Raw genomic sequence first — 18,803 nt, forward strand, 5'->3', positions numbered from 1 at the left:
CCTTCTGCCCGATGACCGCTGGGATAGGCTCCAGCACCCAGCCCTTTAAATCCAAAGAGCTTCAACAATAAAGAGGAGAACATCACAACCACAGCCGTGTAATCAGAATGTGCAGAGAGGAAAACTGCCACTCAGTGCTGACTTCATGATTGGCAAACACTATAGGCCAAAAACCAAAAGTGAATGGATTAATATTCAGCATTTACGCAAAATTACCGGTTTGTAGATGATCAAGCATTTTTTAAGTAGAACAATGCCATGATTTCCTGATCACAGCTCTCAGTAGCAGTAACGCCGACCAATCGGCTCTCAGTGGCAGTAACGCCGACCAATCAGCTCTCAGTGGCAGTAACGCCGACCAATCAGCTCTCAGTAGCAGTAACGCCGACCAATCAGCTCTCAGTGGCAGTAACGCCGACCAATCAGCTCTCAGTAGCAGTAGCGCCGACCAATCAGCTCTCAGTAGCTGTAACGCCGACCAATCAGCTCTCAGTAGCAGTAACGCCGACCAATCAGCTCTCAGTAGCAGTAACGCCGACCAATCAGCTCTCAGTAGCAGTAACTCTAAACAATCAGCTCTCAGTAGCAGTAACGCCGACCAATCAGCTCTCAGTACCAGTAACACTAACCAATCAGCTCTCAGTAGCAGTAACGCCGACCAATCAGCACTCAGTAGCAGTAACTCTAAACAATCAGCTCTCAGTAGCAGTAATGCTAACCAATCAGCTCTCAGTAGCATAATTAATCATAACCAAGCACTACTTAATACCATGGTTGTTTCCTGCTGCTGCATTTGCGTTTTACTGAAATGCACCCTTTCACTTTCCAAAACGAAAGGAAAGTCGTAGCGAAACTGTTAGGAACTAGTTCAACGTTTAGCTCCATTCCGCCCCGTTCACTTGGGACTCGCTGGCGGGCGCCCTCTGGCGTTTCGCGGTCATATCTCTGATATAACGGGCGAAATAGGAAGCGGCCAGGCTCCCCTTAAACTCGCTCTGGCGTAGTATCTTCTTTCGGCCACGTGAGGGTGCCGTGTTGACACGAATGTATCGAAGTCGCGCGCGCAAAGCTGTCTGGGTAATGTAGTTTTGTGGCCTGACTTCACGACTCAAAGTTCCTGGATACCGGAGCTCGTGTTTACCGCTAGATTTCCGCAGCGACTGTGCGGTTCCCCCGGTTTCCTCCAGCGAAAGAGGTCCGGCGGTAAAAGGTGAGACGGCTGTTATTTGTCTTGGAGGCGTTTTATCCGTTTGAAGCTCGGCGCTGTTAGCTTTGTCAGCCGGGCTGAGCTCAGAGAAACAAAGAGCTGTGCTCATCACCTCGCCGACGGCCGACGCCGCGGCGTCCTTCCCTCCCGATGCGTCCAACATACATATATGACTGTCTAATGTGCGAGTAACCGTAAACACTGCGCGCGTTTCTACCCAGAGCCGGCTGAAGTCCCGCTTTAGGGCACTTTAGGTAAAGCTGTTAGACCAGTCTTCCTGTCCTCCGCCTCACTGCTCAGCTTGGCTTTTCCGTTCTACCTTAAATGGCGTGACAGTTGCTGTAACCGCTGCACCGTTTAAGGTGGAACGGAGATTCGAGTCCTCGGCTTCACCGCTGTTGTTTGTTGTGCTGTGTTTGATTGGCTGACGTCACCCGTGTTGTCCTCCTCTCCCTCCGCTCAGCGGCTGGTCGCGCAGACAAAGGGAAACACAGGCGGACACGTGCGGGCCGCGGACACGGCGGAGAGTCTGGACATCGCAGCGTAAACACGGCGCGGAGTCGCACTGCTGAACATTTCACCTGGGATTAGAACACTTTTATGAGCCATGTCTGACCAGAAGGACGGGAAGGGGGCAGCGAACGGGGACGCCGTGGACGCCAGACAGGCAGACGCACCAGAGTAAGACGATCTTAACTACTGTTGCTTTGGAAACATCGGAATAAGGTTGTTTTAACCGCTCATGTTCTGTATACACCACACCAAACCACCTCGACTACTGTTTCTGTGGATACGACGGAGTTAGACTGTATTAACTACTGTTGCTGTGGATACGACAGAGCTAGACTGTATTAACTACTGTTGCTGTGGATACGACAGAGCTAGACTGTATTAACTACTGTTGCTGTGGATACGACAGAGCTAGACTGTTAACTACTGTTGCTGTGGATACGACAGAGCTAGACTGTATTAACTACTGTTGCTGTGGATACGACAGAGCTAGACTGTATTAACTACTGTTGCTGTGGATACGACAGAGCTAGACTGTATTAACTACTGTTGCTGTGGATATGACAGAGCTAGACTGTATTGACTACTGTTGCTGTGGATATGACAGAGCTAGACTGTATTGACTACTGTTGCTGTGGATATGACAGAGCTAGACTGTATTGACTACTGTTGCTGTGCATACGACGGAGCTAGACTGTATTGACTACTGTTGCTGTGGATACGACAGAGCTAGACTGTATTGACTACTGTTGCTGTGCATACGACGGAGCTAGACTGTATTGACTACTGTTGCTGTGGATACGACGGAGCAAGACTGTATTAACTACTGTTGCTGTGGATACGACATAATTAAATTGTGTTAACGGTTGTTGCAGTTAATACAATTGAGTCAGATTGTGTTATCTACTGTTGCTGTGGATACAGCAGAGCTGGGATGGTCTTGACTACCATTGTTACGGATACAGCAGAGTTAGATTTCTTTTTTAATGTTGCTGTGGATATGACGGAGTTAGATTGTTTTAACTTCTGTTGCTGTGTATGTGACAGTTAGATTGTATTAACTGTTGTTGCTGTTAATACGGCTGAGTCGGATTGTCTTACCTACTGTTGCTGTGGATACAGCAGAGTTTGGAGGGTCTTGACCATCATTGCTATGGATGCAGCAGAGTTAGATTGTTTTAGACTGTCTGAACTATTTTTTTGTATGGATACAACAGAGATTGTAGTAACTACTGCTGCTGTGGATATGGCAGTTAGACTACTAATTACTGTTGCTGTGGATATGACAGAATTATTAACTGATGTTGCTGTTAATACAGCTGACTCAGACTGTCTTAACTACTGTTGCTGTGGATACGTTAGATTTAATTTGTCTTAACTACTGTTGCTGTGGATACGACAGAGTTAGACTGTCTTAACTACTGTTGCTGTAGATATGACAGAATTGGTATATATTAAATGTTGTTGCTGTCAATACGGCTGAGTCGGATTGTCTTAACTACTGTTGTTGTGGATACGGCAGAGTTAGAGTGTATTAACTACTGTTGCTGTGGATACGACAGTTAGACTGTATTAACCACTGTTGCTGTGGATATGACCGAATTAGAATGTATTAACCGTTGTTGCTGTTAATACGGCTGAGTCAGATTGTCTTAACTACTGATGCTGTGGCTACGGCAGCTTTAAATTGTCTTAACTACTGTTGCTGTGGCAATGACGGAGTCAGATTGTCTTAATTACTGTTGTGATGGATACGACAGAGTGCCTAACTGTGGTTGTTTGAGGATACAGAATAATTGTAACTTTTGTTGTTATGACTGTACCACGCTAAATGATCATGTTGTTGTAGATTCACTCAACTAAATGGACTTGACTGCTGTCACTGTGGACACAATAGTGTAAGCTGATCTTGACTACTGTTGCCAAGGTGAGCTGTTCCTGTTGCTGTGAATGTTCCATTCATTCCATGCTGGTGCTACTGATGTCGTATCAAGTTTTTGTTTGTAGTGTTTTCTGGGGGAGAGTTTAAGCCTGTCCAATAGGAAAACCCATTCCAATTGGACAGTTCTAAGATTTGGCGCAGGTTATCTGGCTCACTGAGAAATCCTGTTTTGTAAAATGCGCCCCTGGAAATGGTCAGCACCACCAATTTTCTGTCTAGATAGAGATGCAGAAGCACCCAATCAAAGTGTATTCGTTTGAGAACATAGCTTGTCTGAAATCAGTTTGTTTCCAAACCTGTGCAGTGTATAAGCATTTTATATGCCGTTTAATGGAGGTATGCAAGGATAACTGCTTTTGCAGAGTTGTTGAACATTTGCAGTCTTCGGGTCTGGTGGTGTTTATTAGATTTTTTATTTTTTTATTTTTGCCTGAGTTTGGGTGTGTAGTTAGGTGTATTTGACCACAAAGTTTGTTTGGACTAGGCCTGGGCCCGTTGACAGTTAAAGCAGTAACATCCCCCAGTGACAGTACGACTCCTTTCCTGTTGGCTTAAAATATGTTGTTTATTTATTGATTAATAAATAAACTAATAATCCATAACAAGACGTTAGTATTCCCATGAATGAACTTTTAAACATGTTAGCTGATGGGATATTCTACATTAATATTAGGGATGTGTATAGGTACTCAATTAACCAATATTTGCGTACTTCAGTATTGGAGCCTGTCACAAAAATGCCAGAAGAATTGAATTCAGAACCATCATCCAACTGTGTTTGCACACTGTGGAATTAGACCTCTACATTTAACCCATCCGTGCAGTGAAACACCCACACACATGCACACACACACTAGGGGGCAGTGAGCACACTTGCCTTGAGAGGTGAGCAGCCCTATCCATGGTTCCCAAGGAGCAATTGGGGGTTAGGTGTCTTGCTCAAGAGCAGTTCAGTCATGGACTGTCAGCTGAGGGGATTGAACCAGCGACCTTCCAGTCACAGGGCTGATTCCCTAACCTCCAGCACATGACTGCCCCCAAAAAAGGCTTTGTTAACTGCTTTATGTAAATGCAAAATGTCTGGGAATAGTGTCTCTTAAATAGCAAAAGTTGCTGAACTGTAATACTTCACTAAATCTAAAACTGTGTGCGTATGATTTGATTGTGCAGTGCTGGTAAGGCCGAGGCTGGAGCAGGTGAGCCCACGCAGGTGGATGCGAAGGGTCACTCGTACAGCTTCAGATACAGCCTGAACTACCCCTGCATCGGCCACTGCATCATCATCAACAACAAGAACTTCCACAGGAGTACCGGTAACACTGCCGACCACACAACTCACACACACATCAAGGCCGTTGTCTCTAGCAAAGCTGTGAGCAGAGTAGTGAATGATTCTCTCTCTCTAGATATTTTCATGGATTTGGTTTCTGTAACTGTTACTATCCATTATTTGTGCCTTAAATTATTGCCTATGAATCTAAACATTGTGGTTGTGCATGACTCGAATGAAAACATTGTGATGGATACGTCAGAGTACATTATATTAATGTTTGTTATTGTTTAGACTGTTGCTGTAGTTACTAAACAATTTAAATTTCTGTGTTTGTAGTCAAGCCTGACTAAACAGTCTTAACTCTTGTTGCTATAGTTACATCTGACTTAAAAATCTTTACATATTGCTATCATAACGCCTGACTAAACAGTCTTAATTTCTGTTGCTATAGTTACGCCTGAATAAACAATCTTTTTAAACACTGTGTCCACTCACTGTCCACTCTATTAGACATTCCTACCTTGTCGGTCCACCTTGTAGATGTAAGGTCAGAGACGACAGCTCATCTGCTGCTGCACAGTTTGTGTTGGTCATCCTCTAGTCCCTCATCAGTGGACGCTGTTGGCTGGGTATTTTTGGTTGGTGGACGATTCTCAGTCCAGCAGCGACAATGAGGTTTTTAAAAACTCCAGCAGCACTGCTGTGTCTGATCTACTCAGGCCAGTGCAACACACACTAACACACAGTGCTGAGAATGACCCACCACCCAAATAGTACCAAGTAGCACAGATGGACCGCAGTCTGTAACTGTAGAAGTTCAAAGTGCAGCTATACAGTCAGTGGAGCTGATCAAATGGACAGTGAGCGTAGAAACAAGGAGGTGGTCAGACTGTCATGCCTGATCGGCGTATGTGTCTTTCTGAAGGAGATGTTCTGTTTTTATCCTAAAGGCATGAACCAGCGTAACGGTACGGATGTCGATGCAGGAAACGCCATGAAAACGTTTGGAAAGCTGGGCTACAAAGTGAAGGTGTTCAACGATCAGACAGTCGCGCAGATTACAAACGTTTTAAGTACAGGTAAGAGTAACCCCACTCTGTTTAACAAGGGACTAGTTTTTCAAACATTAACCAACAGTTTCGTATTGAAAGAGTGTCTTTATGGGGCAAAGTTCGCTGCTTGGCCTTGAATGAGCGACAAGATGTTTGTCAGCTTTACAGTGTCCGTTGTCTGCAGGTACATTCAGGCTAAGAAGTTCCTCTTCAACTTCAGCTGAAAATGCTGACCATTAACATTCTTTCAGCAGGGCCAAGGCTGGTTAGACGGCTGTCACTGAGGAATATCATCACGTCTCCTAGCATCACTGCTTCTTTACATTTTAGTCAGTGCTTGTTATATGACTAATCATGAGGCAAGAACAGGATGCAGCCTACATGCACCTGCACACTGTTTACTGTAGGCTCAGGGACACTTCCCGGCCAAACCAGTCCTGCAGTCGCCCTGTGATGCAGTGGTTCCTGCCGAACAGTTAGCTTTTTAAATTATGTTTATCAAATTAGTACAATGCCTTTAGTCTGCAGTAGGGCTGCAATGATTAGTTGACCAATTCAACTACAGTGATTAAAAAAAAGTTTTTTATTGTTTTATTGTTACCGCGTCACAATGATGCACAAGCAAAACAATAAGATGTTTTCTGCTCCCAAAGCAAAGGTGCTTTTAACTAGCCATTGTTGGTAAAGTCAGTTTATATCAAGCTACATTTTACTGTCAACAGAATGTCTTGTGGAAGGCTAACATTTCAGTGGTGTTAAACACGGGTGTGCATGGGTGCTCGAGTACTCGGTTACTTGGGTAACGGCTCAGAATGTCCACATTCAAGCCTTCAGGCCACTATTCAGGCATTATTGTTTTGTTAAAACATAAATGCTGAAACCCAGTAAAAGCATGAAAGTTTTGAGTAAAGGTCAAGATGGAAGAGCACAGATCTCGAAAACGTAGGTAACTTTTTTCTCATTGTGATAGGGAAAGTTGTTTTACTCTGTTCTAAAGCGTATGCATGAAGCAAGGTGTTTGGTTAGCGCACCTCAAGTTGAGTTGGATGTTTGCAATGTGAAGGCAGTCAAGAAACTCCAGTCAGTGATAAAAGTGGTGTTTCGCTTTCCTCAAACCTTGGTGGCATTGGTTTGGATATGTAGTATATTCAGGTAATTATTATTGTTTGACACTTTCTTGGTTTATTGCTGAAAATTTCAGTAATGGCAAGTGTTCAAAACAAAATCAATTTAATATAAGGTTGATAAGGTGCACTGCAGACAGGGCTGGTGGACACACAGGCACAGCATTGCTGTGTCTGATCCACTTGGACCAGCACAACACACAGAAACACACCACCACCACGTCAGTGTTACTGCAGTGTTGAGAATGACTCACCACCCAAATAGTACCTGCTCTGTGAGGGTCCATGGGGGTCCTGACCACTGAAGAACAGGGTAACAAAGTATCAGAGAAACAGATGGACTACAGTCTGTAACTGTAGAACTAAAAAGTGCAGCTATACAGTAAGTGGAGCTAATCAAATGGACAGTGTATGTCTAGTTTATTGTTCGCTCCCTTTGGACTCGCATTAACTGTAACCGAATACACAGTGAGAGGTATACACTGACTGGCCACTTTATTAGGTGAGTTGCTGAATGGGGAAGAAAGGGGATTTAAGGGACTTTGAACGTGGCGTGGTTGTTGGTGCCAGACAGGCTGGTCTGAGTATTTCAGAAACTGCTGATCTACTGGGATTTTCAGGCACAACCATCTCTAGGGTTTACAGAGAACGGTCTGAAAAAGAGAAAGTACCAAAATGTCTGAGGAATGTTTCCAACACATTGTTGAAAGTCTGCCACGAAGAATTAAGGCAGTTCTGAAGGCAAAAGGGGGTCCAGCCTTTTACTAGCAAGGTGTACCTAATAAAGTGGCTGGTGAGTGTATGTTGAGTGTCTATGTAAGATCTTTGAAGATGTGCACTCCCAGGAACTTGAAGCTGGAGATGCGCTCTACCTCAGAACCGTTGATTCAAGGAGTGTGTGTGCAGCTTTTGTTTTTTTCCGATGGCCACAGTGAGCTCCTTGGTTATGTCTGCGTTGATGGAGAGGTTGTTGGTGGAACACCAGGAAGCCAGGTGCTGGATCTCCTCCCTTGTTGCTGATGTGGCCAACCACTGTGGTCTCGTCTGCAAATTTATTAATGGTGTTTGATGTGTGCAGAGGAACGCAGTCATGGGTAAACAGGGAGAAGAGCAGAGGACTCAGTACACAGCCTTGGGGAACACCAGTGTTCAGGGTGAGGGTGAAGGACAAATAACTGCCCAGTCTCACAGAATGGGCAGTATGTTTGTCAGGAAGTCCAAGAACCAGTTACACAGGGTGATGCTGATTCCCAGCTTCTACCAGCCACTGCTACTGCCTTCCCACAAAATACTAGTGTTACAAACTTTTCCATGACCATTTTTATTGCCACTGTTCAACCCACACTGCTGCTGGCTCGGAAGCACACGTGCTTCAGAATTGTTCTTGTTTTTCACTTTGCCATGTATTTATCATTCATCCTGAGTGACTTTGAAAACATGCGGTTTTAGAAGTCGTATATCAGTATGTACATATACACCCACCTGTCACTTTATTAGGTACTTGCTAGTAAAAGCTTGGACCCCATTTTGCCTTCAGAACTGCCTTAATTCTTCATTGCACACTTTCAACAAGGTGTTGGAAATGTTCCTCAGAGATTCTGGTTGGTTATTTGAGTTCCTGTTGCCTTTCTGTCCACACAACTGACCGCTCACTGGATATTTTCTCTTTTTCGGACCGTTCTCTGTAAACCCTAGAGATGGTTGTGTGTGAAAATCCCAGCAGATCAGCAGTTTCTGAAATACTCAGACCAGCCCGTCTGGCACCAACAACCACACCACGTTCAAAGTCCCTTAAATCCCCTTTCTTCCCCGTTCTGATGCTCGGTCTGCACTTCAGCAAGTTGTTTTGACCACCTCTACATGCCTAAATGCATCGAGTTGCAGCCGTCTGATTGGCTGATTAGCTATTAAGATTTAACAAGCAATTGAAGTGGCCAGTGAGTATATGGTATAAGTCATACTATACTGAAAAATTAGGGCTTTTGTAACTTTATTGCCATTTCCCTCAGTTGCCCGGGAGGATCACAGCCGCTGTGCCTCGTTTGTGTGCATGTTGTTGAGTCACGGAGATGAGGGTGTGCTGTTCGGGACAGATGGAGCAGTGCAGCTGAAAGACCTAACCAGCCTGTTCAGAGGAGACCGCTGCCCCTCACTAGTGGGCAAGCCCAAACTCTTCTTCATACAGGTGTGTGTGTGTGTGCGTGAGTGTATGAGTGTGTGTGTGTGTGTGTGTGTGTATGTGATCACAGGTATGGTTTCATTCTGATGACTCTTCCATACAGATCATGTTCTTACAAGCAGTCCCACCATTCTGGTGTAGCTGAACCATCCTGCAGGCTCTTCTACAGAATTCCACAGTTCCCCTTAACTAAGTTCTTACAGTGGAATTTGCAGGATAAAAAAGTTTTGATATCTTTTTATAGTTTTCTTTTTCTTTATAGGCATCAGTTAGTTTCATTTTCAGATACTCAGCCAGCTGCTTAGAGGAGCCCATAGTTTTTAGCACAAGGATTGAGTCTGAGAATTTACTGTGCTGTGGATTGGTCATAATGAAAATACGTTCTGGGACTTTACAAGTAGAAGGGAAGTGTCAGAACTTGTGCACATGCTGCAGTGATGTATAATTTTAGAAGCGATTGGAATATGAAATAACTGCATTAACATTTGTAGTGCACTGAGTTTGCTGCAGAGGTTGTGTGTTTACTCGTTTTGCTAAAGTATGTAATGTGACCAAGCATTTGCATATGGCTGTATTTTCTCTCTTATGTGTTAATCAACAGTTTGTTTATGGACAGACAGCAAGTCTATGTATTGTGTATTTTGTTCATAAGAATGAACAGACATGGGAGGCAAATCCAGTCTAAGAGGAAATGAAAATGAAAGTAATAAAATGTAAATGCAGACCTCTTTCTGCCATTTCTTTTTCCAAACATCTGCGCAAGTATCCTGCCAAAACTGAAAATGAAATGAAATGCATTCATTTGCAATTAAAATTTTTGAGCATGAGCCGTTTGTGACAAAAAAAATTGAAAACGCCTCTTCATTTCATTTTAGTCGTTATTCTGTTTTTTCACGGCCAAATCTAAAATGAAAAAGCTAACAGACAAAAGAAAACACAAACTTCACGCTGGCTTTGGCTTTTCTTCATGAAACGCAGAATACGTGTCAAAGCTAAAATCAAATTGCAAAGTTTACTTTCTTTTTTTCATAGCAATCGGCTGCAAATCTGACAAAATTAAAATGAAAATGCAAAATGAATAAATCAACAGCAAAGTGACCGTTCGTGATTCCGTTTTTGTTGTGGACACGCTTTAACTGTCAGAATGAAAAGGCAAATGAAAACGAACATCAGCGCCACCTGCTGGAGATTCACTTTTCATTTTCCAGTTTTCATTTTCTTTTTCAAACTCACCAACATGCAAATATATGTTAATTAGCACTAGGTGGGCTATGGGGTACCTTTTAGGACATCCTCAGCCGTCTGCGGCTTTGTGTTTTCTTTTGTCTGTAACCTTATTCATGTTAGATTTGGTCATGAAAAAACAGAATAACGACTAAAGCGAAATGACGAAGAGGCGTTTTCAATTTATTTTTATTTTTGTCACAAACGGCTCATGCTCATGTGAAAAATAAAATAGCAAATGAAGGCATTTAATTTTCAGTTTTGGCAGGATATTTGTGCAGATGTTTGGAAAAAGAAATGGCAGAAAGAGGTCTGCATTTACATTTTATTGTTTTCATTTTCATTTCCTTTTTGGCTGGATTTGCCTCCCAATAGAAATAGCATAGCATGTATTTTGGCACTGGTTAGTATTTTGAACCTTTCTGTTTTGATAGGCCTGCAGGGGCACTGACCTGGACGCGGGTATTGAAATGGACAGTAACTCGGATGGTTCACCTGTGAAAATCCCAGTGGAGGCTGATTTCCTCTATGCCTACTCTACAGCACCAGGTATACCCACGTATAAACAATCAAACACCTAATGGCAAATCATGTCCTATAGGGGTGGGAATCTCTAGGCACCTTACGATTCGATTCAGAGGCTGCGATGCGATTTATAAATTTTTTTTCGATGCATCTTGATGTGTCTATTTTCTATGCAGGATCTCTTTTCTCACTGTGTGAGGACTTGGTACTTTCAAAGCAAAGTATTTGTAATGATCCATAATGGATTTACTTCTGATTCTTTTATCTTTTATTAATAAACCAAATGGAAGTGATGTGGTGAGTGAACTGGACGGCTCTCATTCACTGCTCTTGTTTGGAGCACATGAAACACAGGCTGCCACTCATGTGCGATAAAATGTGCAGTTATCGTGAAATAAGATCCTGTGGCAGTGAATGTCCACGCATCACGTTACAGCTATTCCGCCCATTTTCTTTTACTTTTCTTTGATTTTGTAACTTTGGTTTTTGTCCTGTTGGGGGGGATTGTTGTGTCAGTGAAATATCTTGGAGACGGGGTGCTGTATCTCGGCTCCAAAGTGCACACCGTAGCTCAAAACCCTGGTTCTCAACAACTGAGAAGTGGCGTGCAGACCGCAGGTCACATAGCAATGCAGCCTCGTCTGGCTAGTCACTAACGAAAAGGCAAAGAGAGATTTAAGACAAGCGTTTAGAGATAAATGGACTTATTCACATTTATAAGCACTCCAGCTGGTTTCCTAATACAGTTAAATCTGCAACGAGAGACTGTCAAACACTAAAAAGTTGCGAACATGGCGTCGCTTCCCTTTCGAGTTTTGCCGCTCCACCAAAATTCAAATAAGAAGCGAATTCAGCCTCATAAAACGGCCAAATATTGAGAGACATTTTACGAGAAACTGATTTAAACTGATTCTTTTACAAGAAACTTTTAAGGAAAAGTTTTCTGGTGGAGATGCGAGAAAAGTGGCTATAACTAAAGCTTAAAGCAGAGCAAAGCAAGGCTGCCTTTTCATTTATATTGTTTAGCCTGTACTAGGACATCAGCGGACACTGAGACATACTGGACGTTAAATTTTGTGGCTTCCAAGGTGGTTTGATTTTTGTTGAAAGGACAAAATGGCACTTCTTAACATTTGGGTTGTGACTCCTGGTCCAGCCGGTCGGATTTCTCACACATCCAGTTGTTTTTGCTATGTGCCGCCACAGAATGTCCAGGCGCTGCACTTCCTAACTTCCAAGTTCCGCCTTTTGCGTTCCGTAAACATTATGTTATAAATTCAAATTTTATTTGAAAATTGATTTTTGGTATTTGTGAATTGAGTCAGAATCGCGATGCATCTAAGAATCGATTTTTTCCCCCACCGCTAATGTCCTATGTTTATCAGTAAAGATCAAGGACGTGGTGCACTGCCCCCTGCTGTTAGCCTATTTTTGAGATGGGTCTCTCTCTCTGCATATAGCAATCGTCAAAGTCAGCCAGATAACTTGTCAAGTCACAAAACAACTTACCAGTCTGTTTATTCATTTATTAATGGTATTGGCCTCATTATGTTCATCACGTATTCATAGTGTTTCCCAAAATGGGAACGTTAATGTAATGAGAGGAATTTTTGGCCACATCTATCAAATCTCATATTTCTCTGTGATGTAGGTTACTACTCATGGAGGAACACCATGACTGGCTCTTGGTTCATCCAGTCTCTCTGTGAGATGATCAACAAATATGGCAGAGAGCTGGAGATCCTGCACATCCTGACCAGGGTCAACCACAAGGTGGCGCTAGACTTCGAGTCCACCTCCAACTCACCAATCTTCGACGCCAAGAAACAGATTCCCTGCGTTGTGTCCATGCTGACCAAAGAGATGTACTTCACTTGCTGAGAGGCTGCAAGCCAAACCTATTTTTGTAGGAAATGGTTTCTGCATGTGTGTTGTTACGGATAAAGCCACAATCAGGGATTTCAGGACAACAAACAGGTAGCCACATTAGCCACTGGACTTTCTCATCACTGAATGAAGGGAAAGAGAAAACGTTCATGACAATTAAAACACAAGAGCCAGTAGCCAACAGCGTCACATAAAACACCGGGTCCTAGTAGGTTTGGTGTTTTTGAATACCAAAAATGTTAGGAAAGCCCTTCAAAAGCATTTTGAAAAGCATTTCAGTCTAATTTGATGCTTGAATTTGTAAGGCATTTTTAAAAAGCATCAAAACACACCCCCATTGCCAATAAAGGGAAGTAGTTCCAGATGTTACAGGCCGGATGTGTTGATCAGAAGAAAAAAAAAAACCTCAGCATCTTAATGATGATAAAAATAAATAATACTCTTACCGTACTACATATTTAAAAAGGATATACTTTCAAGGGTTCTTTAGTACAGAACATGGTTCTATATAGTACCAAGAACATTCAAAGAACCCTTTGCATGATGGTGTTCTTTGCATGTTGAAAGTGTTCTTCAAATTGATGGAGAGCGTGGTTTTGATGTGGCACCAAAAAGGGCTGTTCTGTTGTTACAGGCTTGAGATCGTAACAATAGGAGAACCCCTTTTGGTGTCACATAGAACTTTTTTTTTTTTTTAAAAGATGCTATATAGAACCATATACAGCGTGTTTGTAAGGAGTTGGTCAGAAACCAAACGTGATAAATTCAGTAATTGATGTTCAGATTGTATTAAATCTGTAAGACTGAGGTGTATAATAGGTTTCAGGTTAATGCTTATCAGCACTTTACTCCTACACTTCTTATGTGCTATAGCTGTGCTTTGTACCGTCTACTGCACAGTGCCTCACGCCCGTTGTGTGGTCGCCTTTAGATGGCCGCAGTAGTCTTTCTGTACTTCTTTCTTGAAACTCAATAGATAAGCAATCAGCTCAAAATGTGGAGTACGGATTTTCGACAACTCTCGAGAACATATTGCTGTTTAAAGAAAAATTTTTTTTGTGAGTTTTACTTTTCAGCATTGTTTGAATGTAGCAACTGTGCAGCAATTTCAGGATGATTGGACCAATAGAAATGCCCCAAAATCGCTGAAATAAAATCTCTGCATTAACTTAAATTGAAAATAAATAGCTCTCTCCTGTAAAGTTACTGTTTTGGAAATACGTATTTTTCTTTGGACAGCAATCATATATTGAGAGTACATCTATTTTGCTCATAATTTAATATTTGCCATTTCATCATTTATCATGACTATTTGAAAATTACTGTTCATTATTATCACAGTGTGATAATTGTGCTTGATAAATGAATTGGATGCACAGGCGATGAGGAAAATATGCTAAGAATCTGAAATAAACAAAGTTTATTTTTGTCTTTATTTTAATGTCGCAAATCCCTGATTGTGGCTTTGAGGAAGGAGTTTAAGGATTTTACAGTTAGCTAGATCAGCGTCATTTTGGGATGTTTTAACATCCAAATTATTTAGAATTTCAACTAATTGGTCACCATTTCAAGAACTACTCAAACACCCAACAGGTGTTGGAGCTTGGAGTGGAGGGTCAGGTTTAGGCGCTCATAGGAAATTGCATTGCAGTCAGCCCTAAAAGACTAGTGAAGGGCTAATGTTGATATAGGGCTGACTATAAAGGACCATCCTGAAAATGTACATATCAACTGTTTTCATTCACCTTGTGTGTTGCTTTGCTTTCACGTCAGGATATTTATCCTCACATCAATGATTTCAAAAGTTAATGGTACAGTTTTGTCCGTTCTAGGCAACATAAAACAGCCTGATGAAACCACTACATGCCAAGCACATTTCACACAATCATTTTACACCGAGTTGCAATTTCACCAGAAACACCTACCTTATTCCATACTGTCAGTGGCCATTTTATCAGGAACGCCTCCCATGTAAGTGCACTTTGACCATCTAGAATCTGCTGCTGTGCAAATTGTAAGCCCACCTCTACCTGGTTTGTCAAAGGAAAGGGCCCACCATTTATAAGGTAGTGTTTAGGTGGTGGATCATTCCCAGCACAGCAGTTATGGGCCAGTCATATTCAGGGGGGTCTCAGATCAAACTACACAGTGATTAAGACCAATCACAGTCAGGGGGCGTTCTCCAAACAAACGATATAGTGATTAGAACCAGTCACAGTCAGAGGGCGTTCTCCAGACAAACGACACAGTGATTAGAACCAATCACAGTCAGGGGGCATTCTCCAAACAAACGATATAGTGATTAGAACCAATCACAGTCAGGGGGCATTCTCCAAACAAACGATATAGTGATTAGAACCAATCACAGTCGAGGGGCGTTCTCCAAACAAACGATATAGTGATTAGAACCAGTCACAGTCGGGGGGCGTTCTCCAAACAAACGATATAGTGATTAGAACCAATCACAGTCGAGGGGCGTTCTCCAAACAAACGACACAGTGATTAGAACCAGTCACAGTCTGGGGGTGTTCTCCAAACAAACGATATAGTGATTAGAACCAATCACAGTCGGGGGTGTCTCTGAAAGCAACGACATACTGACTGGAGGAGGTCTCTAAACAAACAGCATGGAGCTTATGACCATTCACAGTCAGGGGGGTCTAAGACAAACGCAGTGATTAGGACCAATTACGGTCGGTGGGAGGTCTCCAAACAGACCCTTTGGTGATCAGGAGTTCTCTTCCTCAAGCCTCCTCTTCCTGCCCGCTTAACCCTATTTCAGCCCTTTGTCAGTGGTTCCTCCCCACAGGGCCACCGTTGATTGGTCGTTTACTATTGCACTCTGTTAGCAGACAGTCAGTAGTTGTGTATTTCCAGTGCGCCTACAGTATGGTAGATGTTCCTGATAAAAATGGCCATAAAGTGTAGGTTTATGGTTGGGGTTCCCAGTAAATCAGCTACTCTGTGTACACCACGGTGCATGATTGATTCAGAACCTTACTTTCTTGATGTAGTCAGGTTACTAGATAACCTTGTGGTATGAAATCCGGTGCAGGTCTCCGGCATTATTTCATTTACTTCATTTACATACATGTAAATCTGCGGTAACGTGTCCATCCTCTGCCCACAAATGTGTCCCTTCATAGCTGATGTTGCTGGGCTGAACATGCTTTACAGAACGTGATGAGAACCTGAACTGCAATGCAATTTAACATGTTGTTCATTTCAAACGGCGTGTGTTTCATGTGCATTTGAAAGCGAGGGATACGTGTTGGATGTACAACTGGGCTCATGTGGACAGAGTGGTTAGTTTGCTGTTGTCGTTTCCCTTCTGTAAAGCTTGTTCAGTCTTGCAACAGGAGTATGAACGCTTTTGTGGGCAGGGCATGGAGCACAGAGCAATTGGACCCAGTTCATGTGAAGGTGAGCTGGATGACGAGGGCAGCGATCGCACGCAAGAAGCCGAAAGCATTGTTTACATGGGATTTTGTTACATAGCTACAGCTGACTGAAGTCTCGGAGGAGGTGATGTTTGTCTGTACGCCACTGAAAGCACTCCACTGTGAAATCTAGGCCTATGCATTGCTTTTTTTCCACATGCAAAGGGAGTTTTTTATGTGTCTGCATGGCGTATTAATGTATGTAGTGCTTTTATTTTGAAATGCGGTTGTGAAGCTACATCTTTATTTAGCTGAGTGTTCAAAAATAAGGCCATTATGATCACAGTTGGTCCAACTGTGCTGCAGGAATCAGGGATTGCGCAGATTTTGCAAGCCTAATTTTTGTCAGTAATTATCTCATGGTAGTTCATTAATCAAAGGACTACAGTTTATAATCAGGCCGATATTTAAATACAAGTCCTAAACAAAACTGCCATTGGCTGATTTCTTTATAGCTTGCGTTACAGTTTGTAGTGCACTCTGTTAAGGGTTGGTTATTTGTGTGTATATACTACCAAGGTGCTGTTGTGTGTGTGTTTGTTAGAGAGGTTAGTAGCTTGACTAAGGCATTAAATTAGCTGTAAAGCAGAGGCCGGATTCATGAAAGCGCCTAAAAGGGCTCTTTCCCCTTAGAATTAACTTGTGTACTGTACCTTTAAGACTTATATATGTAAACAAGCTCTATTGTGATTGTCATATATTGCGCTTCTGAAGTGAAACGCTCCTTATAACTTCGGTGTGAGTGGGCGGGGCTAAACTGTTTCTCTGTGTACTTTATTAGCCCCCTCTTACCCTGTTCTTCAGTGGACAAGACCCCCACGGACCCTCACAGAGCAGATGGGTCATTCTCAGCACTGCAGTAACACTGACGTGGTGGTGTGTTTAGTGTGTGTTGCGCTGGTCTGAGTGGATCAGACAGCAGAGCTGCTTTAAGCCCATTAAGGGAAAAAAATCTAAAATCTGCTTTTTGTCCGATTTGAGAAAAAGGCGTTTTTCTTCAGATTTCTTGCTTAAAAACAACTCTGCGATCAGGTGCTATTGGTTTTTTATTTCTTAATCTCAGCATAACCTCACTCTTGACGATATATAGTGAATATTCATGGTTCTGAATTGAGAATTGGGGAAATGCAATTTTGTAAACAGAGTCGTTCAGAGTGGTTTGGGCTGAAACGCTCCATTCTAGACTAATTAACCGAGTCAGTGGTGGTGATGGGAACCAAGCGTCTGAAGTTATCTCACAGAATGTTATGACAATACACCCTGAGTGCACTTACATGCACTCAATAATCCGATAACTGTAGAAAATCAGACTTCGTCAGTAATCCGAGCAACATGTTTACGCATGCGCTTGGGTAAGATAATGGGGGAAACTCCAGGTCCAGATTTTTGACCAATAAACTCGCAGAAGAAAACGTGATGCAAATGTAACGTAGAACTCAAACTTCATGCTGCAGCTTTCAGCACTGTGCCACTTTACTTGAAAATATGAATAAACATCATGTAGAAGATAAATAATATTTAAATCCTTCATATCGACGAGCACGTTGGTATCGGCGTCGCTCCAGAAGTGTTTTGTTGGCGTCTCATGGGTGCTGTGTTAAACGCTGCTCACTTATTTCTGATCCCGCCTTCAGTTTCACACAGGCGCAGATTGAGAAAGGCGAAAGAAATCAGAGTAAGAGTTCACAGCACGGAGAAATCTGATTACTGAGCTAAAACCCAGCTCTCCTTGTCCGATTTCTTAATCGGATTGCTAGGCCTTATTCCGATCTAAGAAATCAGAGTGTGCTGTTTACGTGACCATTTGAGTAATCGGATAACTGCAGAAATCTGATTGTGATATGAATCTGGCATGTTTTACTAAAGTTTTGACAAGCTTTTGGAATAAAACATGTATTTTTTTTTAAATGTGGTAAAAGGAAAAACAGTCCCAGAAGAAACTTATTTTTTCCACTATTTTCCATCATCAACATTCCATATAAACTCAGAAGACTCGTGTAGGTTCTCTGGAGGTTCTGGATGGTAAATAAAGTGTCTATATATGTGTTGTAGTCATGGCGACCCCTGGTTCTTATCACCACCACTGTAAAGACATCTGAACCATTGCACACCATTACATCTCCTTTAATTATCACTCCGAAATTTTGGAAAAATTGTGGAATTCCTTCCTAAGATCTTTGTAGGTGTTTTATCATTGGAAAGCTTTCGTGAATCAGGTCCATAGGTTTTGCCAGGGTGCCTCCATCCTGCTTTAAGACAGGTCGTGAATTAATCAGGTCCATCACTTGAGCCGATTCAGGTGTACCGGAGCGGGAAAGCACCAGGGCGTTGCTGTGGCCCTCCAGGTCCTGATTTTTAGGAAATACTGCCTTACAACAATCAGACATGACCTCAAGTGTCCCTTACTGAGCCATAGTGGTGTTAATCACGGTTATATATT

The 18,803-nt window shown here is 42.5% G+C and overlaps 1 protein-coding gene across 1 annotated transcript; it reads left to right on the forward strand.

Annotated features, from left to right (window-relative positions):
* The first annotated feature begins 1,056 nt into the window (after positions 1–1,056).
* casp3a (caspase 3, apoptosis-related cysteine peptidase a) lies at positions 1,057–13,412 on the forward strand. Its single transcript, XM_017721364.2, has 7 exons — positions 1,057–1,210; positions 1,671–1,888; positions 4,830–4,972; positions 5,883–6,011; positions 9,118–9,293; positions 10,946–11,060; positions 12,688–13,412. The coding sequence occupies exons 2-7, from the start codon at positions 1,815–1,817 to the stop codon at positions 12,915–12,917; spliced, it is 867 nt and encodes a 288-aa protein (XP_017576853.1). The 5' UTR covers positions 1,057–1,210; positions 1,671–1,814; the 3' UTR covers positions 12,918–13,412.
* Positions 13,413–18,803: the final 5,391 nt, after the last annotated feature.

Source organism: Pygocentrus nattereri, chromosome 22, assembly GCF_015220715.1.
Source record: "Pygocentrus nattereri isolate fPygNat1 chromosome 22, fPygNat1.pri, whole genome shotgun sequence".
NCBI classification, from domain to species: Eukaryota; Metazoa; Chordata; class Actinopteri; order Characiformes; family Serrasalmidae; genus Pygocentrus; species Pygocentrus nattereri.

Bases quoted from the DNA above. Each gene is read 5' to 3' on its own strand.
- casp3a (XM_017721364.2), top strand. From the start codon at position 1,815: ATGTCTGACCAGAAGGACGGGAAGGGGGCAGCGAACGGGGACGCCGTG. The intron at 4,973-5,882 runs GTAACACTGCCG...TTTATCCTAAAG, and splicing joins GAACTTCCACAGGAGTACCG to GCATGAACCAGCGTAACGGT. The intron at 9,294-10,945 runs GTGTGTGTGTGT...CTGTTTTGATAG, and splicing joins CCAAACTCTTCTTCATACAG to GCCTGCAGGGGCACTGACCT.